This window comes from Sturnus vulgaris, chromosome 24 (assembly GCF_052056855.1).
Source record: "Sturnus vulgaris isolate bStuVul1 chromosome 24, bStuVul1.hap1, whole genome shotgun sequence".
NCBI lineage: Eukaryota > Metazoa > Chordata > Aves > Passeriformes > Sturnidae > Sturnus > Sturnus vulgaris.
In genome coordinates, this window is record NC_142266.1 from 6,448,619 (window position 1) to 6,473,052 (window position 24,434).

Genomic DNA, 24,434 nt, shown 5'->3' on the forward strand with positions numbered 1-24,434 from the left:
CCCCCTCAGTTCTTGCCCCGCCCACCCCCGCGCGGCCCCGGCGGGCTCCGGGCGCGGGGCGGGGCCGCTCTCAGTCGCGCGCAGGGCGGGTGAGGGGAGCGGAGCGGCGTCGCCGTCCCGGCTGTGGCAGCGGCGGGCGAGGCGGGGCAGGGCAGGGGCTGCAGCAGCGGAGAGAGCAATGGCGCTGTCCGTGCCGGTCAACGGGTTGAAGGAAGGCGACAAGGAGCCCGTCATCGAGCTCTTCGTCAAGGTACGGCTCGGGGGAGAGGAGGGGAGGTGTGGCGGGGGGAGCCTCGTCCCGTCTGGGCGCCGGAGCGCGCGCGCGCCGCGACCGTTGGTCGCTCCCCCCGCCCTTCCCTCACTCCTTCCTCCCGCCGCTTGCCCGCCCGGGGGGCTCCCGGTCCCCTCACGGCTCCCTCGGGGAGCAGACCCCGCTCCCCGCCCGGCACAGCTCACTGGGGGAGCCCCTCTGAGCACCCCCCCCGAACACCGCTCGGGGCGCCTCCCGGCTCGGTGCCGGCACAAAAGCGGAGCCGAGGGCGTGTGCCCGGCGCCGGGAGGGGAGTGCGGGAGCCGCGGTGAGTCAGGGCGCGCAGATGGAGCGGGCGATAGCGCCGGAGGACCGCAAAAGCAAAGTCACTTTTTTTTTTTTTTTTTTTTTTGTGGTGGGGAAAAGTGCGGGCCCGGGTACGTTTTGCTGGAAGATTCTCCGGCCGGAGAGCAAAGGGTGCGGCGGGTGCGGGGCAGCAGCGCTGGCACAAGGCAAGGACCGAGCGCCACAATGGATCGCCCTCGCTCGGCATTGTGTGCCCGGCAAAAAAGCACCAAAAACACGAGTTACTCCTCGCTCCCCGCCACAAAATCTACTTTTTATGACGGGAAGAGAATATGTAAAGTAACGCCAGGGTTTTTATCCAAACTAGAAGAATGAGCATGTGTTGTACTGCCCTTATCTGGCAAAGATACCATATGGTATCTCCACATGTTTTGCATTCGTTTATTGCTGTATGATGCAATATTTTGCATCCTCCGGGGCTCTGGGTGATGCAGCATCTTACTTTTACTTCGTATCAAAAGTAACAGCAATTAATCTGTACAGTCTTTTCTTTCTGTGCTTAAAGGTCCTTTAATGAAAGCCTCTGCAGAAAAGTATTTAAGTTCTTCAGATGAAGTTTCTTCCAGTTGCAGTGAGAAAATCAGAGATCTCTTCATCTGGGAACTTGGGAATTGCTTTGTATAAAAGCAACGATGACAAACATGAAAATCTCCAGCTAGAGATTTGAAAATAAGCTGTTAAATATAAATTTTATTTCTTAAACGATACTCTTAAAAGTGTTGAATTTTTCTTCTTTTCATACTTCTTAATAATAATATCAAGAGGCAGTAACGGGACCCAGGGAGAGCATTGCAGTGGAGGATTCCAGACCTGATTTTGGTCGGAATATTTAGGCTTTTAGTATAGAGGTTAGAACTTACAGCTGTGGCAATTAAGTTACAGATCACTTTGAATTATTTATAGCAGTGGATAATTATTATAAGATGCCAATTTATCTTCATCTGTCCTGAAGTTCTTCAGCTGATTTTTCTTCTTTTTAAACAAATTCGAGCAGTGATTGATGGCAGAATGATTTGGGGGCAGAGGGAAATCAGCTTTGTGGGCGTGTTTAAAGAGAATATTTCATGCATGAGGAGTGGCATGGAAGAAGCTGTAAAAATAGTTTTGAGAGATATGTGTTCATTCTGATTAAATCAGAATTGGACCAATAAAACTGTGAGATGATATGAAAGGGGGAAATCAGGGAATTTTTCTGTCCTTTTCAGTTGAAATTTCTTTATTGGCATGGGTTTGAGAAGGCTAAATTTGGGGTTATCAGTGAGGATTTTTTTCCCCTCAAGGAAACCTTTTCCCATTGTTATGGATGACTGCTGCACACTGAGCACTGTCTGCCCTAAGGATAAAGTTCAGGTTAAAATAAGAAGTTATTCTTGCCTGCCTTCACGATCTTCAGGTAAAGGTGATTTCCTGTAAAGTCCTTCAGGTAAAAGACAAAGCTCAGCACCAGCAGACAGACCCAAAATAGTTGTTTCACCTGGGTGTTGCTGCCTGTCCCACACTTTATTGAAGCTGTTGAGGATTATCAGGACAGTGTTGTTGTAAAGCCCATAAAATCTTGTTTTCTGACTCATTAAGATGCTCACTTCAGAAACTGCTAGCAGAATATGTTTATTGAAGAGAACCAACAGTGTCTGTCTAGAGGAGCACTACATTTGGATTTTAGTGATTATTTTTTTCCTCTGTGAATGGGACGCTCACTTGCAGTTTTTCCACGTGATTGTGGACGCGATCTAGAAAAAAAACCCGAAGTTACCGCGAATTTCTCAGCACAGAAAATCACTTTTCAAGCCGTGTCTGGGATCTCCCTGTGCCCTGCTAGCCAGGGAAGCTCTTCAGGCAGAGGTAGTGGAAAAAGCTCTGGACCAAACTCGAGCTCTCAGCCCAACGCCCGCGGCCCAGGGGCGGTGACTGCATGACCTGAGCACAAAGGATTGTAGCAGCCAGACTTGAGATGAAACAAAGGTAGGGATTAAAGCTTGAGAAACAAACCTGTGAAGCAGGAGAAAGGGTCTGGCTCCGTGCCCGAACTGTGGGGTTTGAGCCTTATTAAATTGTGATCAGTAACAAAATAGGAGGGGCACATGGCTGGGTTCAGTTAGGAATTATTCTATCAGGGTGTTGTCACCAGAAAATTGATACGATTTTCCCCCACAAGACAATGTATCAATGTGCTGTAACTCGTATTTTCTGTGAGAACTCCGTGCAGGATTAGGATACTTAGGTAAGAAAATCTGTTACAATGGTGAATCTCTCTCTTGGTGTCACAATGAAAACTTTGAGCACTGTTTTATTCCAGAGCCGGTGGGCTGCCTGTGGTCTCTTTTAAACCAAGTGTAAATATTTCCCGAGTCTTTTCTCTTGAGAGCTGATTAGGACAAAACCAGTGATGTATCTGATTTCATTTCGTTTCCTCCTCTGCTCCATGTTTTATTAATGAGGGAGGCTTCCATTGTCTAACAGGAATATTTTTATGTGCCCTAGTGGCATTTCAGAGCAGTGAAGGCTGCATTGTGGTGAATGGAGAAACTGGGAGAAACTGGAGCTCTGGGATTTGAGTGCAGCTCAGACAGGTCACTTGGAATAATAGTCGTGCTTTCGTTGATGCTATGTGGAATTTTATTGTAAATAAAAAACGTGGTGAAGTGACTTGGTCAAATAGACCCAGTCAGCTGTGGAAATCACAGGACAGAGTTACAAAACTGCCTGTGCAGTTCCTGTTGGGGAGTGTGTGAGGATGGAGCTGCTGAAAGCTCAGCCCTGGGTGTTCTGGAGGGCACTCAGTGATCGCATCCTCTGCTAACACCGAGCTGAGCACACAGAGGGTCAACAAGCTCAGTGTTAGAGGAAACAAACACCACCAATGAGAAATTCAGAGTTGTGTATCTGTGCTGGCATGGCAAGGGCCGGAGCAGATGTGGGGAAGTCTCCCCTCTCCTCTGGGTAACGTGTGTGTACTTGCTAATTAATCAGACCTTGGATTTCTGGCAGCTCTCAAATACGATGTCATTGCGAAATGGGGCACCTGTGTTGGAAATCAGATAAAGTCTACTATCTGTTTACCTTTGAATTGTCAGTCAGTACAGAAGAAAAAGCTGTGATTTCACATTTAATAAATACCCCACTCTGAAACACTGGCAGTGACTGTAGCAGGAGCCTGTATCTGAACCAAGCAGAGATTTGGTAGGTGAACTCTTTGTCTTCTGGGCTCGGGGTGTGTTTTGTTCAGCGCAGGAAGGGATGTGAGCAGCTCCACGGGATGGATTTGTGTGGATTCAGGTCTGCCTTTGTCTCACCCTGTGCTCATTCCCTTACATAAGCTCTGCTGTGGCACTCTGGAGCCTTGGAGCTCTCTACGTTGGTTTGTAACAAACCATCCCTGAGCTTCTTTGTCATCAATTTTTATTTATGGGTTTTTTTTTTCACCCACAAAGTAGCTGTACAATTTAAGGGCACATCAGTACAAGGAAATAACAGGACTGGAGACATGCAGTGCTACCTCTCAGAGACAGTCTTGGCAGGGTTATTGCTTGATAATCTTATTAGATAAGTCTCCTCCTTATGCACCAGATCATCCTTGGAGGGTTTGATGTAACCTCAGCAGCTGAGAACCTCCTCATCCTGTCTTTGATATGTGCTTGGTGTAGACAGCAAAATGTCATGTGAGGGTTATTTGTTGGGAGTGTTGTAAAGGAGCCCTTTGTAAACTGAGGTGTAACCATTTCGTTATACCCTGTGCTCAGTGGGTATAAATCAGGCCTTTTCCTTCTCTGGCCAGCAAACTGTAATTCCTTTATAAATTCTGCCTGGAAAAGTCCTCGCAGCCAGAAACATCCTCAGCTTTTTCATTTGAGTCTGGTTGGTGATACAAGATCTGGTGCTCCTGGTACAGAGTTCTTTAAAAGTACAGAGATGGTCTCAAGTGTAAATGTTAATTTTTTTCTTTTTTGCAAGTCATTGGTAAGTAAGCTTAAAACCTCCTGGCAATAATTTCCAGAGGGATTACACAGATGAGTTAGCTTTCCTTCAGTCAGGAATTGCTTCTGAGTAATGGTTGTATTTCCTGGCATCCCTTCTCCCCTTCCCAGTGATTAACATCCAGACAGCTCTGATTGTCACAACTTGTGTTTGACTTCGCAGCTGAAATGTGTCTTAACACTCAGGCACTTCTCCTTTCCCATCAGAGGGATCAAAAAGCTGTGTGAATTCCCAAATTTCAGCTGGTGGCCCTTCACAAGCTGAGGGTTGGGCTGTATGGCCAGGGGCAGTGGTGCTTGTGAGTCGCTCCCTCCGTGGGACACGTGCCATGGACACATTCCTGCAGCACAGATCCTGCTACAAAGGACAAATCCGTCCTCAGTTTTCCCAGCTGGGATTTCTCAGGGTGGGCATTGAGGGCTTGAAGTGGAAGGAGAAGTTTGTGTGTCAGAGCACACGTTATGGGACAAACTTTAGGGCCTGCCAAAGTCAGGGATAGAGGAAATCTGAGCATCCAAGCCTTGTCCTGGTGTTGTGTGTGTCACTCTGTGACAGGGTGAGTGTGCACTGGTGAGTTCACCAAGCAGGGAAGGGCACAGTGAACACCAGAAATCCTGGGAAAATGTATAAAGAGAGTGAGATCCTCTTTAAAGAGAGTTTTGTGTGGACATAAAGGTACTCGATTGTTGAGAAGTAACAAGAGAGGAGAAATCCTTGCATGGGTTTAGGGAGTGGGTGGGAGGCGCTGCTAATCTGGCAGTGGGCAGCACTGGGGCAGGATTAGCTGCTGAGAAATTGGTCATCATCCCCCTCCCAGGCTGCAGTGACTCACGGCACTGTCTGCTCCTTCCATGGCTATCCTGACCTCATCTTGCCCATGGAAGGAGTTCTTTATTCAAGCCTGTCTGTCTTGGAATGGGGAGAGCAGACAAGTCTTTGGTTCTCTGTACATAGATTTTTTGAAGGCTGAGTTGTCCCTTCCAGAAATCTGTGTTTGGAAGAATCTAATTGGGGAATTCCTTGAACCCCAAGCTAAACAGTAAGCTGTGTACTCTGGGAAACGACTGTTGGACTCTAAAGTTTGATTTTTTTAAAGTATTCATTAGCTCAAAGAGATAAAAAAAAAAACAACCCTGGACTGTTATTTTCTCACCAGTGTGTGCTCAGATTGTGTTTAAATGAAACATTTCTTGTGATGTGACAAACACAAGGCCTGCAAGCTTTTGTTACAGTGCCTGCATCAATCCTAACTTCTGGCCAGGCTGGACATAGCATTTAAAAATCCACAAGAAAGACTTTTAAGACTGGATAACTGTACTTGGCAGTAATTGGATTTGTTGCCTTGTTTTGGTAGATGTTCTCTTTTCCCAGTGAACTGAGCAGTTCAGTTTTGTAAAGCCTGAACTGGACAGCGTGGGAGAGAACGAGGTGGTTTTAGTCTGCCAGGGGAGGCACTTGGTTTGTCTAAGACAACAAAATTTAATTAAGGTGGTGGTTGGTTGCAAATTGATGGTTCATGGAAAAATAGTTTACATCTGTGTTTGTTATCCATCTAATTTGATTTTTATCTTCAAAGTTCTTGGGAAATAACCTGTAACAAACAGCTTATTGTCCTAATCAGGTTTGGTTTTTTTTTTTTCCCCTGCATATTCTTCAGTGTGGAATAATACAGTTTTAGTCTTAAAATAGATGATAGGTTCTCCCTTGTGGTATTAAGTTTGTACATATTTTGACAGTAAAAACACCCAAAGCCAAAAGAAAGTTGTCTTCACAGGAGTTTCAAAAGTGGTTTGACTCCAGGAGCTTTAAATAATTTATTTAGAATACTTTTTCCCTAAAAAAACCCCAAAAACAAACAGTTAATTTTTTAAAAATTGCTTTGAGTAGTTTGGGGTTTTAAATTCAGGTCAGGCACAATGTGGATTTTTAGGGTGTTTGCTTCTGCTGAAGTGAAAAACATAAACTGTTAATTACAAACATCTTTGTGTGGGAATTCTAGGAGAGCTCAGACTTATTCCTTGTATTGTTGGCCACACAAAGGGCAAGGAACTTACCCGAGGAAAGGAAATGACTGAGTTCTGCACACTGAATCTCCATATTAGGTATAAACTAAATATAGGAGTGTAATCCAGGAGTGAAGTCATATCTGTGTATTTTCCTGAGAATAGCTAATGGGATCAGTCAGTGCTACTGGACCAGCCTCAGGGTTTTTTTGGCTCTCTTGGAACTTTACTATTTTGGCTGCACTTTGCTGCTCTGTCTTTTGGAGAGCTGCTTTTCTGAAATGAAGGAAATAACTTTTTTTTTTTTTTTTTTTTTTTTTTTTTTTACGTGGTTTTATCTAAAAATAAAATCAAAGCAAGCCTAAGGAGATTTCTGTGGTGATTTCTGCATTAGGTGACACGGTGTTCTGGAGCTCAGGGACATCAGGACACACATCCCAGAGGAGAAACTGGGCTCCCATCTCCCAGGGGAGGGGGAATTCAGCCAGGAGGTGCCTTTTTAGGTGGGCATTGCTTGTGCTGGAGAGAGACCAAGCCTTCCCCAAACCCTTCATCCTGGAATACAAACCCCAGCCTCGTTTTTGGTCTCACATAATGCTTCCCCCTCCCCAGAGCTTCTGAGTGTTCTGCCAGCAGGGGAACAGGTTCAGGACTGCCCTGATTTTGGGGAGGGGGAGCATTCGGGCAGTTTTTGTGTTCATGAACACCTTCCTCTGTGGGCACTGCTGCTCACAGCCCGGGCTGTGGTTTTTGCTGCACATCCTGTGCTTTAGCAGCCTTTGAAGCTCTCAGCTGGTGCCTTTTGGGCTGGGATTTTGACGTGAAACTCCCCTGGGTTCTGCAGCTCCTGAGAGGGTTCAGTCCAAGTCAGCTGGGCTGGAATGACCAGGAGGAGGAGGAGCCCAGGGTGAAGCTGGAGCAGCTCTTGCTTGTTCTCTCTGCTCATCTGGCTCAGCTCTCTCTAAATGAGGTTATAAAATACCACAAACACGGCTCTGTCTGTTCCTGTCCCACGGAAATGATGCACGGGCAGAGGTTTATTTGAAGAGCTCTGAAATGTCACAGTTACAGATTTCACTCAGTTCTTCTGAGCCCCAGTGACAGAGTTTGCAATTCTTTCCTCTCACTTTGGTGCTTCGTGATTTGGAAATGGGGCTCCTGGACTGTAGCCAAGGCACACACTGTACTTCAACAAATTTAATAAATCCAGGGAGAGAGAGTGGCTGTCATGAACAATTCCTGCCCTAGGTTTATGTGCTTGACACCCAAAGGCAACTTTGAGGCAGTGTAAAGAAAACCTTGGGTGCTGCAGAGTTAATTGTCTGCTCCCAGTTTCTACCAGAATATTGTAAGATTGTGTCAAGATGTTACCCAGCACCTTTTAGTCAGTGTGGATCCTCTGATCCTGTGGGGTTTTTTTTTTCAACACGAGCTCTCTGTTCAAGCTATTGCCACAGCAGAGATGCCAGGCTTGTGCCATTAGTGAATAATTGGATTTTCCTGTGCCAGGGCAGGAAGTGTCCTGAGTCTGGGTTTTCTGTTCCTATCATTAAACTCATTTCTTCACTGAAGAAAATGGTGATTTGTATTTAAAGCAGGTTTGGGACTCTCCATCTGATTCTCCCAAAGGATGAGCATGGAATAATTCCTGTTCTCCAAAGGACTAGAAGCACTTAATTAAATTCTGCTGAATTGTGAATTTACTTCCATACATCATGAGGATCCCACAGCATTTTCCTAAAGCTTTTCAGTGGGAATTGGGCAGTGATGAGCAGGAGTTGCAGGAAAATGTGCAGGACGAGTCTGTTAATTATTTTCATGGGAACAGCATCACAGGACTAAAAATAGCATCATCCTAAAATGGTCAGTGACTGTTGCAGTCCCGTGTGTGACACAGTGGGGACTTATCAGAAAGGTAATGATTTGGATGGGCTGACAAACATTCCTTTCCCTGCTGAAAGGGCCAGATCTCAAATAAACACAGGGACTTGAGTTAATTATTTTTCGAAGTATTTCTTGAGTTTAAAAGGAATTTCAGCTGAAGTGGAACTTGGGTTGGTTGTAATGGTGCTAAGGGTCGTGAGAGGCACCGGGAACTCAGGCTGGTTTTGCTCTGGGTGTGTTAATGTCAGCATATAGCAACTATACACTAATTATCTTTGGCTAATTCTCTTCGAGAATTCCAGGTGTGAGCACTGACCTGGTGCTTTTTGTTTTCCATTTTTCGGTGTTTTTCTCAAAGGAATGACTATTTAAAGTAGCAGTGACGGCCTTAGTTGAGTACAGCTAAATTTGGGCAGGATGTGGTGGTTGTGACTTGAGAGTTTACCTTCACACAGTGTTACCAAATTAAAAATTCCCTTTCTTGTGATATCCTGAACCCTCTGTAGGATATGCTGTTGGTTTTTCTCTCTAATTCCCACCTTTCCTGGTGTGGCAGGGAAGTTCTTTGGGCTGTCAGCCTCGTTTTTGTGCCACCCCTGTGCTGAAATGTTCTGTTCATGTGTGCTCAGCCTGGAAAGGAAAAGCTTTGCCCTGGAGGTCGTGGCCCCAGCTGTGCCCTGTCCTGGACAGGCAGAGGTGACAGGAGGAAGTGTCCCTGTCACTCAGCCCTCAATTAAATCTGGTTGAACCGGATTTAATCAGGGCTTGACTCTTTTTGCTCCCTGACCTGTTCCTCCCCTAAAAACACAAACCACCTCCCTTCTCAAACTGCAGGGCTGGGAGGGTGACAGGCAGTGGAACACCACTGCAGATAAGCTTTTCCAGCCCTCACTACCCTGTCACTTGTTTTGCTCTTTGAATGAGAGGAAAACATCAATATTCATCAATATTTGAGCCACTGGGAGCCTTTAAGGTTTGCAGAGCATCCCTGAGGTTCGTGCATGCTCTGCCTGAGCACAGGGAGCAGTGGTGGCACCGTGGGCAGTGTTTGTTCCATCGATTGCTGTCACTCCTTCCGTGGGTGTGATTCTTTACTCTTGTCTGGAAACACCCTCAGTCAGCACCAGGAATTCCGTGGCTTCAGCTTGGCAAGATAAAGGTGCAAGGATTTGGGCAGATACAGGCAGAGCCTTTTCATGTGTGGGACATCAAACCACTCCTTGCTGTATCCTCGGCCCTCGGGATTCATGCAGGTTTTTCACTTTGTTAGTTCACCTTAAACCATTTCCTCTCAAAACAGTAATCCTTAAAGGATTATTATTAATTACTCACTTTTGGAATGAGCTTACTGCTCATTAAACATGCAAAATTGATTGTTATCTGCTGGTTTGAGGCAGTGGCTTGGCCTCATGCTGGGTTGCTCATGCAGTTTTCTCAGCAGGTTTGGTTTTCATTGTTAGAACTCAAGGCATATTTCAGGATTATTGAGTTCAGAATTTGAACATACCCTCTGATTTATTTTCATTTTCCCTCAATCTCTTTATTGGAACATTATTCTTGTAGACTTTACAGAGTGCAGATTTCCTCCTTGGGGGAGTGGGGATTTCCTTGGTGCTGCACTCAGGTGGCTCCAGTGAAAAGTATTCTGTGAGATGCTTCTAAAACATCTTTAATCCTCTTCATCCAAACTTTTTACCACTTCTGGCATGTCAGATCTGGGAGAAATTCCTTTGAGAGTTTGGGGTAAATTAAGAAATGTTTTTCTGGTGTTCTACCTTTTCCTGTTGTTTTATTTGTGCAGGCAGAGGCTGAGCTGTATTACATTGCTTATCAGCTGCACTTTGACTTCATTATTTTGACCCAGTTTGGGAAACTTGTAGTGGGCTCCTTTTAACTGGTTAATATTTGAAACAATTTTTCAGAAATCTTTGGCACCAAGGATTTCTAGAATTCTCAGATCTGTGCTGTATAAGAAGGGTTTTGTGCCCTTTGAATGTTTCTTTGCTTGTCTGGCTTTTTGTTAGCCTTGCAATAAACTTCAGCACTCCCTTGCTAAGGTAAATCCACACAGGTTCTCGTGTCAGGACTCAGGTTAATTTTTATGCAGCTGTAAAGACAAACATTTCACAATTTAAGTGGATTTTTTTTTCCCTTTCCTTAGCTTTTTCAGCCATTCAAACAGATGTTTGATTACTTGTACTCTCTGGGGTTTTGTTTTCTTGGAAAAACATTCTCATTTGAATGAAATCACTGCCCAGGGGAAGAGAAAGGGAGGAGGTGGCTTCCGAGCTAAGCTCAGACTTGCAGATAAGTCGATTTTTTGGGGGTTTTTTTTCACTTTCCAAAAGACTGAACTCGTGCATGGCAGAGCTGCTGGGCACTGGGAGTTGCCAGGAGTTTCACTGTGATAAAACAGTGACTTCTCAATGAGCAGCTGCTCTGTGTTACTGCCATGGAACTCTCCCATTCTTGTTTGAACTTCCTTTCTTATTTAATGCTTCTTTAAAAATAGCTTTATTTGTTTTCATTGAACACTGAGAGCAGGGCTGTGGCAGGGCTGTGCTCTGCTCTCCCTGTGCCACGTCTCACCATTAACCAGGTCCTTTTTGCCACCCTTACAGAAGTTTTTTGAATTCAATTCAGGTTGTAGAGGGTAACACACAAGTGAAAAATTCCATGTTTCCTCGCTGTGTGAGAGGTGTGGCACTTTTCCTCTGTCTGGTCCTAATCCCTACAATTAAAAACCTGAAATTCAGTGAAATTAGATATATGGTGAGGTTTTTGAATACATATCCTTCAGTGGGTGATGGAAGAATTGGAAATTAGCCCTAATTGCAGGCAGTTTGGCATTTGTAATATTTCCAGTATTACTGGCAATAAAGATTTTTAGACTGGTTTTGAAAAGAATTTGAAATAAAACCCCAAAGCTTCTCAGTATAGAATGACTATAACCGTGTTAAATAACAAATAACCTATGCTGATGTTAGTGCAAAGAAGTCAACATTTAATATTTACTTTACTCTGATGCTGATGAGGATCAGACACCGAAGATATCCTGGAATTTTATGGCCTGAATTCAAAGATAAGGCAATGACAAAGAACAATGATTGTGTTATTAACCCCCTGCATGACAAATCGGGTCAGATTTCAGAATATTCTTGTAATATGGAAAGTTTAGAGTTTACTGCCAGCACAGCTTTGTTCTAGCACAGAAAATCAGAGCCAGGAGTGACTCCTGCAGGAGCATCCACCAGAGTGGTGACCCTGGGGGGAGAATCCGTGGATCGAGGGAGGATCCATGGATTGAGGGAGGATCCAGATCTGGATTCTGCTGCTGAGGAGGGGCTGCACAGACACAGAATGGGCCTCTGGGCAAACAGTTACAGAGCAGAATTCCTTGGCTCCAGAGCACTGGAGCCGAAGTTTCTTGGCATTCTGAGTGCATTCCTTTTCCAGTATGTGCTCAGAATAACTTGGGACTTTTTGAAGCAGAAGTGGGACAAACGTTTGCAGACAGAAAAGTCTGGGCTCTGCTTGGGCTGTTGGGCTTTGGGTGCATCAGGGTTTGTTCTTAGCACTGGGTGTTATTGGGTTCTAATCCCCTCTTCTGACTCAAATAATCCAAAAAGCCTGGCTTAAACTGGAGCAGATGCTGTTGGTTGGTTGTTCACTTTGAATGTTGGGAAAGTTTTGGGATCAGTCATTTGACCTTTTTTGGTCACTTTGATTTTAGCTTAGGAGGATGGACCTTAATGAAAGCCCCAGGTCAGTGCTATGCCTGAAATTTTAAATATTTTTTGTGCAGTTCTATGATTTTAAAGTAGCTTTAGTTTGGATTCCAATGGGCAAAGTCTAATGGGATGGGGGTTTCAGCAGTGTAACTCAGGCTTTGTTTAAAGTTTGAAGGCTCAGATCAGTTCTGAGTCAAAGAATTATTTCTGCTCCAAAGCATGAGTTACCCTGGGCAGTACAGAACATGTATTTCCCTTGGATGGGATGCAGTGTTGTGTTTTGCAATCCCTTTTTTCCAAAGGTAGGTCAGATCTGACACGTGGCAGCAGAAAAAGCAGATGAATACAAATCTATAATTTACCTGTAGGAAATGTCAATTCCAGTGTAAACACAGGGATGTAACAGTGGTGGGAATTGCTGAAATCCAGCACAGTGCCCAGGCTGGCTCTGCTTTCCCTTTTTCTGGATGTTTCCAGAATTCACTCTCCTGAGCAGACACATGGCAGAGTTTAATCCATTCCCAATAATCTGCTGCAAGTTTGACTCTGCTATCCAAAGATAAAGCAGGCAATTTGTAATTTATAGCAGCAAAACAACTTCCTTTCTCTTTCAAGTCCTCATTAATGACAGTAATAAAGATTTGAAGAAAACTGACTCTGTATTTACAGCCAGGTCTTTGGAAACTCTGACAGGAGAGACACTTGCAGAAATGAGTCCATTAGCTGTAGGAACAGTAATTAATTTATAAATCCTCAACAGCTGTTAAAGAGACTCAGCTTTATCTGCAAAGGCCCCAGGACTTTACAAAACTCAAACCAGCTTTCTGAATTTAAGGCAATTTCACTGAAAAACTTTCTCTTTTCCTGGCCTTTGAAAACCCTGCTGTGACTCTTCTCAACTTGCAAAGTCTTTCTGAATTCTCCTCACTGTGATGATGAAAGAATTGGCCAGACTTTGAGAACTGCCCTGATGAAAATCACTCTTGGAAGGACTCTAATAATAATAATAATAATAATTAAAATCCATTGAAACTCATCTAATACAAAGTACACATCAGGACAATCTGACATATTTGGCTGCTTTAAGTACTCAGTTCCCAGAGGATTGAATTTTGTAACAAAGCTTTCCAGTGCCTCATTCTAGCCCAGTAAAAACTAAAATTTTCCAACTCAGCCATGCATCCTTCATTGTCAGGGGGATGATGAGATGTGTGCTATCACTGGGGAGCTCACTGCTGCTTTCTAATGGGCCTTTGTTGTTCTAGGACAAAGACTGATTGATAAATTGCCTATAAAAAGTGGCTTTGGGATATTATTTAATTGTCAGTGAAGTCTCTATGTACTCACAGTTATGTCTCTCCTCACAACACCTGCAGTACAATCAATTCTCAGTTCCTGGCTGCAGTTGGCTCTCCCTGGAGCTCTGCACAGGGAGAGATAGAAGCACTGAACTGGAAGATGACTCCAATTAATTAGCTATGCCTTGGAGAAGAAAGAAAAAAGAATAATAAAGAGCAAAGAACAGCACTGACATTGGAAAGGTGCCACTGGAAGGTGTGGCTGCTCAGAGGAGGATGTTCCTCTGCCACGGGCAGCTGCAGCATTGGCAGGACCAAACACAACTCCAAGATTGCTCTGCACAGGTTTTGAGCAGCTAGAGGACATGACAAGCAAAAAGTTGACCAAAGTGTTTCCAGTTTCAGCTGGAGTGAGTGTGTGTTAGAACTAAAGGTGTTGCAGGGGTTGTGAGGTGAGTGATGCCCAGGCTCATGCTCTGCTCTGTCCTGCAGGCTGGCAGTGATGGTGAGAGCATAGGAAACTGCCCCTTCTCCCAGAGACTCTTCATGATCCTGTGGCTCAAGGGAGTCGTGTTCAGTGTCACAACAGTGGACCTGAAGAGGTAAGAAACACTTGATTTATTGCAGCAGCCTTGGTGGAACAGAGCTTTTTATGGCTTACAGGCTGCTTTTCTGAAATTAAAATCTGTGCTAAGAAATGACCGAGCCAACCTGGATGTCAATGGTGCATTCATTGATGGTTTAACCAAAAAGAATGGGCCTGGTAAGTTCTCTTGAATTTCTTCAGTGATGCTGTTCTGTAAAACTCACACAAAGTCTTTTATAACTGAATATTGACTCTGCTGACTTCACAGCAAGATCCCCTGATGGATATTTTTAATCAACCACTCTCTGGTCAAATCTCTGATGGATAATTGTCACAAACAATGGGCAGCATCCTCTTTTTTCTTAATGTTTTTAAGACTATTTTGGTTATTGTGCAATAATAATGAAAATATTTGCCCATGAGTTAAATCCAAGTGAAATGAGTAGGAAGAAAATGTAGAATATTCTGCCTTTGTTCAGTGTCAGCCAGGATTAAATTATGATGCTGTCACCTAAATTGCAACTGCTCCTCTATGAAATGAGTACCTTGGTGGCTAAAACCAGTGAGAAGTGAATCCAGGAGTCTTAATTTCCTCAGGCTGGGCATTCTTTTTTATGAAAGTGCTAAATTCAGCAGGGGCCTCGTGTTTGTTTTGGGTGTGAGGTCATGTTTTCCCAGCACTGATGGAAAACTCTGTTGGTCCCAGCTCTGCAGAGAGGGGGAGGCTGCCAGTGCCTCCAAACCTGAATTTCAGGAATAAAGCCAACAGAAACACACTGTTCTGCCCTGAATCCAACGTGGAAGGGAGAAATCACCCTGCTGGACTTCACCTCTTGGGATTTTTTTTTTTTTTTTTTTGAGGGTGGTGATTTGTTTGGGTTTTAAAAATCCCTGAAATTGCTGTTTCAGTGCTGCTGAGGAGTGTTAAAGATTTCCATGTGTGCTGAGGGGCAGAAAGCAGCTTTTGTCAGCTCTGGCTGCATTTGGAGCTGCTCAAAGAGCTTTTCTGGCCAGGGTGGCATTTCCCTGCAAATATTGGTGCTGCCAGCCCCATAAAGCAAATGTGTCACATCTTCCACCCAGCCCTGCCTGTGGTTTGTGCAAAGCCAGGAGCAGAACCTGTGCTTGTTGTAGTTTGGGATTTCCTTTTCCTCTCATGGTGGGCTTGTTTAACCTATTGCAGTTACTGGGATGGGCAGGAGGAGGAGGTGGACAGAGATATTTTAGGCTTGGAAGGCTTTTTACTGCTGAACCAGTTTAGGTATCATTAAAATGCCAAATATTCCTGATGAATTGGCTTTATTTTGTGTCCCCTTGGCAACTTGGAGTTAATTGCATGGGGGAATGGGATGTAAGACTTAACTTTTAGCTTATAAATTGCTTGCAGATGTTTAAAGTTGACCTTCCTTACACAAGGAAAGCTTTCTTTCAGGGATTTCTTTTTTTTTTTTTCTGTTGAGGAGGGGAAAACACAAAATAAGTGCAAAATTAAAGATCTGCAGGGGAATAGGTCAAATAAACCACCTTTGTGTTGTGCACTGAAGGGGTTCTCTGGGAAAGGAAACAAAGGACACTGAAGCTAATTCGGGTTGGAAGAGATTTTGATACAAATTTAATTCCTTTTAGACTTTATTTAGATGCCCATAAATACAACTGGAACACCGTGGATTGATCAATAGCCAGTGGCAGAGCAGTGCAGCTTGCAGATCATCACATCCAGCCAAGTGCTTAATAGGAAATGTTTGATATCAGATGGGGCTGTTTCCCTTTATTATCACCACCAGAATGATAATAAATGTTAGGTGGGGCTTTAATATTGCCACAAGAAACTGCTTTTGTGAGCACATTATTCCAGCTAATCATCTCCTGTTAGACACAAACTCAAAGAGCAGAGCAGGAATTATTTTAAACAACTGAATTTATTTTGTTGGCCAAAACCAGAAAAAAAGGCTTTGCTTGCCTCTGCCTCACAACATCAGTGCTGCACGACAGCAAGGCCAGTTGTGGCTGTTTGTGAGGCTGAAAAGGTCATGGTTGGGTACAAAAGTTCACAAGAGAGGGACTTGGGACACAGGAAAATCTGAGGCTGACTCTGCTGTGAGTTTTACCCTCCAGAGCTGCACTAACAAAGGCACATTCTGCACTTCTCAGCTCTGCTCTCAACACACAAAATATGCACATAGGCAAAGGAGGAGGGCAGTCCCACCCTCGGCAAGGACTCGGCCATTTCTTCCTTCTCTTTGGGCACACAGAGGCTTCATTCTTCCCTTCTGGGCAGCAGCGTTTCAGCTCAGAGCTGCAGTGCACAAACCATTTGTTGGGCTTGGAACAGCACTCAGGGCCAGCTTGCCTTCAGCTGAGTGCTGAAATCCTGTTTGAAGCGTCTTCATTTGGAGTTTTTGCAGTTCCTTTGACAGGCAAAGCTTAAATAATAATGATATGAAATATTAAAATGAAATATTCAAGACCACCAAGAGGTGAATCCAACTTCAGCACTGCTGAGGAAATGAGGTTTTAGGGCTGACTTTTCCCCATGTAACTCTTCAGATCCTCATTGAAGTTTTTGTGTAATTTATAAATGTATTACATTTGAGGGCTGGGTTTTGTCTTCTCCACCAGAAATAATTTGCATGTTAATTACTATCCTGGTTTGTGGCAAAGCCATGAGATGTTTATACCTTAATTCTGGGGGTAGTGATGGCCAGATAATGAATGTGGCCCTGCCTCCAAAACCCCTGGTAAACTTCGGGGTAGGCACAAACCGTGCTGGAGTTATTTGGAGTGGTTACAGAAGGTTTTTTGTTTGGGTCTGGTTTGTTTTTTAAGCTCTCCAGCTTTATCTCTGAAGTAAAACTTCATTGTAACATTAATTGCCTTTTTGTTTGGCCGTTGAGGGAATTTGTACTCTGAGCCTTTTAGGGCTGTTCCTCTGTGCTTGTGCTCCAAGGGCTTGTTTAGAATCTCCTGGCAGGAACAGCAAACTGGAAGTCAAACCCTGAGTTAAATCTGGGCCTGGGCTGTGGGATCTCAGTCTCTGCTTGCTTTCATTTGAAAGGCCCAGGTGGTCTGACTGCATGAATAAAATGCTCTGAGACTCACTCTGGTTCTTTGGAAAACTTAGTTAGTTAGTTTTTTGGAAGAATGTGTTTCTGAATTAAAGCTTGCCTTTGATAGTATTCCTGCAGATCCGGTGGTCTTGCCTTTGTTTGTTTTTAAAATAACATTCCTTTTGAGGAATTTTATCTGGCCAACATGGGGAACTGGAAGGGAGCCACGATGACTTCCTGTAATTGTTGGGAGTTACAAAGCTGTATTTAAATGAAGTGTTAAGCTACTTAAAGCATTACCCATGACAAACTTTAAATCCTAAAAGTGAGAGAGTGGTGGCAACTTTTAGCGAGAAATAACTTCAAAATTGAAAAGAGTTAAATTCTTGTGTTCATAATGTTTCCATCTCCTGGCTTAAAGCAGGGTGTGGAATATTCTAAAGTATGAAAATCACTTTTCTCATTCAGTCTTACAAGTAAGCACACTTATGCTCTATAAACGGGGCAGCAGTGGGCAGGACATGAAATTCTGGCAGGGGTTCTTAATTTTGTAAGAAATAGAAAACAAGCCAGACTTGTAAGCTGGGCTCAGTGTGGAGTCCAGCTGCTCTCATGCAGGACTGGCTTTGTGCCTGTCACCAGTTCAGTTTCCCTGTCTGGTGTCTTCAGGAGCATTTCTTGAGCTGCAGTTCCAGTTTGCAGTAAATCCAGTTTGCTGCATGCCTGGAGCTGGCTCAGGAACGGGGCCAAGCTGGACAAGGCTCGGTCCCACTCTGGGGTTCTGGTCCAGTCTGGATTTGTTCAAACAGGAGCCAAGGGGCAGCTTTACCTTGGCTGAGTTTTCAGCTGGGCCTGCAGGAGGTGGTGGCCAGGCTGCTCTGCTCTGCCTGAGGGAAATGTTAGTTAGAAATAGAGTTAGAAATGACTGAATATTTCAGCTTTTTGCTCTTTCTCTCATGTCTAATCCCAGCGTGGGGATTCCTCTCCCAGGTGTGCTGCTCTTGTTTGTAAATACCGTTTTTTCACTGGGGGAAACTGAAGCATGATTTTAAACATGATGTTCAAGCATCTGGAACCAAACTCTGGGCCTGTAATAAATGGTTTATACACGGGGCTGGATCAGAGTTACTTCTTTGCAGAGCAGCTCAGTGTGAGGGGGGAGGATTAGCACAGATTATTCTATATATAAACTTCTGTAGGGCTGGGGAAAGAGGCAGAGTGTTTGTGTGGTGTATGTATAGATATCCCTCTTCTAGTCAACACTGTATTGATTTGAGAATAAACACAGCCAGAGGTAAGAGGAAATTGGTTTTAATTGTTTAAATGAATTGTTAGCAGGTCTATTCAAAATGTTTAGTTGTAAACTCACTTTTTAGAAAGAAAACTGGTGGTGTCTATTTAAAGCTGAGGATGTGCAAAACCTCAGCAGTGCTTTTGTGGTTGTAGCAATTAAATTTTGTGCCCTGCTTACACTTTATGGGTTGGCATGTCACCCCAGGAAACCAGCAGACCTTCAGAATCTGGCTCCAGGCACTCACCCACCCTTCATCACATACAATGGGGAAGTGAGAACAGATGTGAACAAGATTGAAGAGTTCCTGGAAGATGTTCTGGCCCCACCCAAGTAAGTGTTAAACTGATAATTTGTCACCTCACATAGGCACAGTTCTCACAGGGCATTTCTGCCCTAATTGAGATGTTCTTCAGCATCAATAAACTGAAGAACATGGAAGATAGTTCTTGTCATACTTTCCTCCATTCAACTCCCTCATCTTTATATCAAAAACTCTTTTCTCTTTAAGATTATTTTTAAATTATCCTTTGTGTATACCCCAGTCATCCTTTCTACACTTTGAAACTCTTCCTTTTGGTGACAGGCACGTTTATGTCCAAATAATGCAAATGAAGATGAGTCTGCTGTACAAAACCCAGTCCTAAACTATAATGAGAATGAGTTTTAGTTATGTTTAAACTTTCTCCAGACTCTTGGCTTTCTGCTCTTCAGCTGCCAGGCAGATCCAGACACTGCCTTTAACAGACTGAACTGTTTTGTGTTTTTAGCATGGCAAAACTTCAGGCTTTTGTTAAAGGATGTGGAGTCCATAATTCTCTGATGTTAATTGAAATGGAAAACCCTTTATTTTGCTTACAGATGTGTGATGTGTTTACAGATGTGTGATGGATTAAGGGAGCTCTGGTGCCCCTGGGCTGCCTCAGAAACTCTGCCTGTACCAAATGTCAGGTTCAAAAAGCAGGAAAGAGCTTTGGTGTCCCTGTGGGAAGTGCTGGGTTTAAAACCTTTAGTGTGTGACACTGCACTTCAGAAGCAGGTCTGGAAAAGGATCAATTAGTACCAAAGTGTCATTTTGTGCTCGTTAATAGATAGTGAGCACCATTCTGCAAAATGTGCTGTAGATCTGCTCCTTGCTGCTTTTCAGGTACCTGAAACTCTCACCAAAGCATCCAGAATCCAACACTGCTGGAATGGATATATTTGCCAAATTTTCTGCATTTATCAAGAACTCTAGACCAGAAGCTAATGAAGGTGGGTCACTCCTGCTTTCACTGCCTTGTGTCTGTCAGAGCTGCTCTGTGGGAATTGCCTCCCTGGCAGATTTAGCTGCATGTTGGTGGACACTTGAGAGTCCAATGAATTAAAAGCTTATTTAAATTTAATATCAAAGATTTCAACTTTTGAAAGAGAACTTCAGTCAGAATTTCAGTGGGGTGTGCATGGTTCATGAATATCCCTGGCACTGGATTTTCTCTGTGCAACAGCCACTCAAAACTCTTGAATGAAAGATAAATATTTCAACATCCAGAAGGAAATTTCAGGCAGTTTGTCTCATACCCCAATGGTTGAATTTCTGTGCATCTGCTGCTCTCATTTCTCCTGTCTAGGACTGAGGGCTCCCATCAGAGTTCTGAGCTAAGCTTAGTTTGTGTCACTTCCATTAAAGGATTAAAACCTTTCTGTGTGGAGGGAGAGCAGGAGATTTCACACGAGGGATCAATAAGTGGTAAAGAACCCCACAGCTGGGCCTTGAAGTAGTTCAGTACAAATCAATTTTATCCTCAAAGTACTTAGAGGGAAAACCAAACTCAGGGAATCAGGATTCCTTTGTGCTGCATTTCAAAGGGAGAGATGCAAAATATTTGTAAAGAGTTGGGAAATAAAAGGGGGATTTGATGGGGTGTGCTGCCCTCTGCTGCTGCATTCCATAAACCTGCTGCAGCATCCCACATCCTGCTGTGCTCCAGCACCAGCCTGGCTGCTCTGGGTTTGGTCAGGGCTGTTTGCTGAGCATGTGACATTAAACAGATTATGTTTAAATGTATATAAACCCCAGCATAGCTTAATTCTAATCAGTTTAAGCCAGTTAGGCACAGTCTTAAGAAACTGACATAAGCCAATTTTTAAACCAAAAATAAACCCTTGTGGGCAGTCTTACAGTATTTTAAATTAGTGCAAACTCCTGTATTAGTCAGCTTTAAAATGACCTGCATATGTGGGATATTTAAAGAGATTCTGGTCCAGTTTCAGTGTTCTGGTGAGCACACTGGGGCCAAGGGTTACAAACCCTTCAGTGTTTGTGGGTAACACAGGGATGTGGGGTTTGGATTTCAGATCTGGTAGCAGTCTCAGTTTAATATTTGTTTTGAAATCATCCCTTCCTGTGCAGCCTTAGAACGTGGCCTCTTGAAAACCCTGCAGAAGCTGGATGAGTACCTGAACTCCCCTCTCCCAGATGAGATCGATGAGAACAGCATGGAGGATGTCACAGTCTCCACCCGCAAATTCCTGGATGGAAACGAGATGACCTTGGCAGACTGCAACCTGCTGCCCAAACTGCACATTGTCAAGGTAAAACCTGGGGGGTTTCAAGGGGGAAATGCAGCAGGAAATATTTCATGGTTTGTGACATTGCTGAGCCCAGTTAATTTCGGCTGTCTGTAAGTTTAACTGCACTGTTAACACCCGCACTTGTGCAAGGTTTGAGTCACAAGGGCTCTGGGCAGGAATGGAAACCCCATTTCCCTGCACTGACCCCGTGGTGTCAGGGAGCTGCAGAGCTCACAGGGAGGAGGAAGGTGAAGATCAGGTGAGCAGTAATGGCTGAAGTGGATGTCTGCTCATTTCTGTGGAGGAAACTGCTCCAGAACAAAGTCAATGACACAGTGGGAAATAAAGGGATTGTATGAAAAAAACAAGTTGGAATCTTGGAAGAGGCAGCCTGGGATAACCACAGGAGTGCAGATGTGCCCACATGAGCGTGGTTAATTCCTCTCCCTGCCTGCAGTGATGTGTGTCAGTTCTGTACTGCAGATGGAGCCACAGGCTCAGTTTCTGCTGCCTGCAGAATTTCCCTGGGTGAGGACAAACCCCAAAGGGAGCGAGGCAGGAGCAGCTCTGAGGAACAGCCAGGGCCAGGAAAATCCCTCAGGAACAGCCTCTGGAAACTTCAGGAGTCATTCCAAGTGTCCAAATTGGAAGGATAACTTCACAAGAGAGTGACCAGGGCTGGAAAAGTGTTTTAAATTAAGGATGTAAATTCATAAAGTAATTCTTTCTTTCCAGGTGGTGGCCAAAAAATACCGCAACTTCGAGATTCCCAAGGAGATGACAGGGATCTGGAGATACCTGACAAATGCTTACAGCAGGGATGAGTTCACCAACACCTGTCCTGGGGACAAGGAAATTGAAATAGCTTACAGTGATGTAGCCAAGAGACTCACCAAGTAATCAGCACTTGCAAAGGATGGCGTCCTGCATATCCCATAACAATGCTTCTAACAGACTGCTCTTTTCATATCAAATAGCAATTGTTGTGTGCATGAACTCGCAGTTACTCCAAGTCACGGTGGATAGACCAGGTACAGTCATTACCTAAAGTTTGCAGACTTTAATTACAGGTTTGTTTTTTCCTGACCTCCTCTCACAGCCTTCCACCACGATCCATTCAGTCGTGCTCCTGCTGCACTGGGGTGACTCTGGATTCTTCAGTGTGAAGGGTTGTCTTGCCCCTGCTGCTGTTCTCTGTAAACATTTGGTCCATGATTGATTTGTCCAGGAATTGGTTTAGGATCTTGTCTCACTCTATGGTACAAGGAATATTTATGTATTTTGGAATTTATTGCTTTTCCAGAAGATCTGTGACACATTGAACTGTACCTGCTTGTCTATCCTATTTACATAGAGAAGGGAACTTAGTATCCAAAAGAGCCATTTGCAAAATATTTGGCAATGTTTTGTTGGTTTGTTTTGTTGTATTTTTTAAAAATCTCTTGGATTTGAAGTCACTGTAGTGGTTGAGAATGGACTCAATGTGAACCTTGGATTTGAATGACCTCAGCATCAGGGAAGTTTGAATCCAGGCTTAGGAGCTGGGCCAGGAAGCTCAGAGCTCAGATTTGAAGTTTATTGTGTCTTCAAGAGTTTGAGGAGATTTAAACACCTGCATTGTCTGAATTTTGAGTTGCAGCAGACAAATAATTGTCAGGATTTCCCATCAGGAAGCAGCAGAGTTGGAAGCTGCCCTCTGCTCACCTTAAGAATTGCAAGTGGCTTTCTTTTTGGTAGTTAAGAGCCTTTGTTTTGTATAGGTCTTTTTGGTGATTTTTACTTCAAAATCTGTTCTGTCATAGCCCAAATCCATGGAAACTGTAGTGTCCTAACTCTGGGTGGGGAATAGCAGTGCAATGATGAGTGATGCAAAATGGACTGAGAGCCATGAAATGGGAACCTCTTAATGCCCTTTCTTCCCTGAAGAAAGCTAAAGTGACCTTTAAAGAGAACATTTGCCTTAAATGATAGTAGGTTTTTGGTTTTTTTCCTGAAAGGAAATCTGGGAATTTTGTAAAGAAATGGTGGTGGAATCCAGTCCTTCCCATTGAATTGATCCCAATTGTTTCTGTGCACCTGGACTGCAGTTTTGCATACTCATAATCATTGCACTACTATACTTAAATCTTTTTACAGCAACACTGAGGAATAGCACTACAATTTTTTTAAAAGCAATTTTCAAATGTTTCTAAACCAGGGAATAGTTTTCTTGTTTAAAATTAATGGTTTTGATGCGTGAAATAAACTGCTAGTTTATTTTTAAAAGACCATCATAAACAACTCCAAAGAATGCTAGACTTATATGCCTATTTTTTTGTAAAGATACTTTTATATTTAACTGATTTTAGAAGCTGGAAAGTGCTATTCCTGCTAGGTTGTTCTTGGAATATTTAACATTCTGCAATAACGTGGAAATGCTCACATAAACACTTTTATACACTAATTTTTTTTTTTTTTTTTTTTTTTTTGGTAAGCACTGGCTTTCTGAAAACCAGCCTGACTTTTCTAAGCGTCCTGCTTTTGCTACTTTATGTACCCATGGAGTTAGTTCCACATTGAAGAGGAAGAGAATCAGATCCATATTTGTATACCTGGCTTTGTGGTGCCTTGCCTTCCTAGAGCTAGAATTCCAATATTAAGGCACTTAGCAATCCTGTCACATCTCTTTCAAAGGCAATTCTCCTAGATCCACTAATCCCTGTTCTGATTTGTTACAGGAACGTTTAGGCACAGAGGGAGTGACCTGGGTAGGAGAACTTTAACTGTAGCCCTTTAATAATTACTGTATTCTAATGTCACCTTCCCCTCCTGAATAAACCTATAAGAATCCTCGGTGGGGCTTCAGTCTCTGCTATAATGTGACAGCTAAAAAAGAGGAATTACTTTTTTATTTAGATAACAGCATTTTTAGTGACACATAGGGTGAAAAAAAACCCCAAACCCAGCCCTCCTTGGTTTGGTGCTCCTGGCCATGGTGGAGTTGACAGAGCTGTAGGAAGCATGTGATTGTGGGCATATCTTTGGTAAGTTTTTAGCTCTCCTTTCAAAAATAGAAGAGGATGGCCCTTGGAAGTTGTGCTGCTGGGGTTGTAGGAGTCAGGCTGTGCTCCTTTCCCAGGGAATTCTCCCTGGAGTGCAGAGTGCAGGGCACCCACAGCCAGGAGTTCCACCTCCTTAAACACCAGCTCAGGCTCCTTCTGGAGATAATCCCTTCCCTCTGCTGTTCAGGCAGCCTCCAAACCATTCTCCTTCTCCCTCAGTGTTTTAATTGTGTCTGAGAGTTTGTAAACAGACTTCAAGCTGTCTGTGACCAGTGGATTCCTTATCTCAGCACAGTGGAGCCTTTCCCTCGGAGCTGGAATTCCAGTTTGGCACTGTTAACTGTCCTGGGTGTCTCTCAGGCTTCCTGCTGCAGTTTTGTTGTGGCAGGAGCTGCCCCAGCCCCTCCTG

General features: G+C 43.8%; 1 protein-coding gene across 1 annotated transcript; it reads left to right on the plus strand.

Annotated features, from left to right (window-relative positions):
* The first annotated feature begins 73 nt into the window (after positions 1 to 73).
* CLIC4 (CLIC family member 4) lies at positions 74 to 23,816 on the plus strand. Its single transcript, XM_014885592.2, has 6 exons — positions 74 to 250; positions 14,000 to 14,109; positions 18,639 to 18,764; positions 19,579 to 19,685; positions 20,824 to 21,005; positions 21,720 to 23,816. The coding sequence occupies exons 1-6, from the start codon at positions 179 to 181 to the stop codon at positions 21,882 to 21,884; spliced, it is 762 nt and encodes a 253-aa protein (XP_014741078.1). The 5' UTR covers positions 74 to 178; the 3' UTR covers positions 21,885 to 23,816.
* The last annotated feature ends 618 nt before the right edge of the window (positions 23,817 to 24,434 follow it).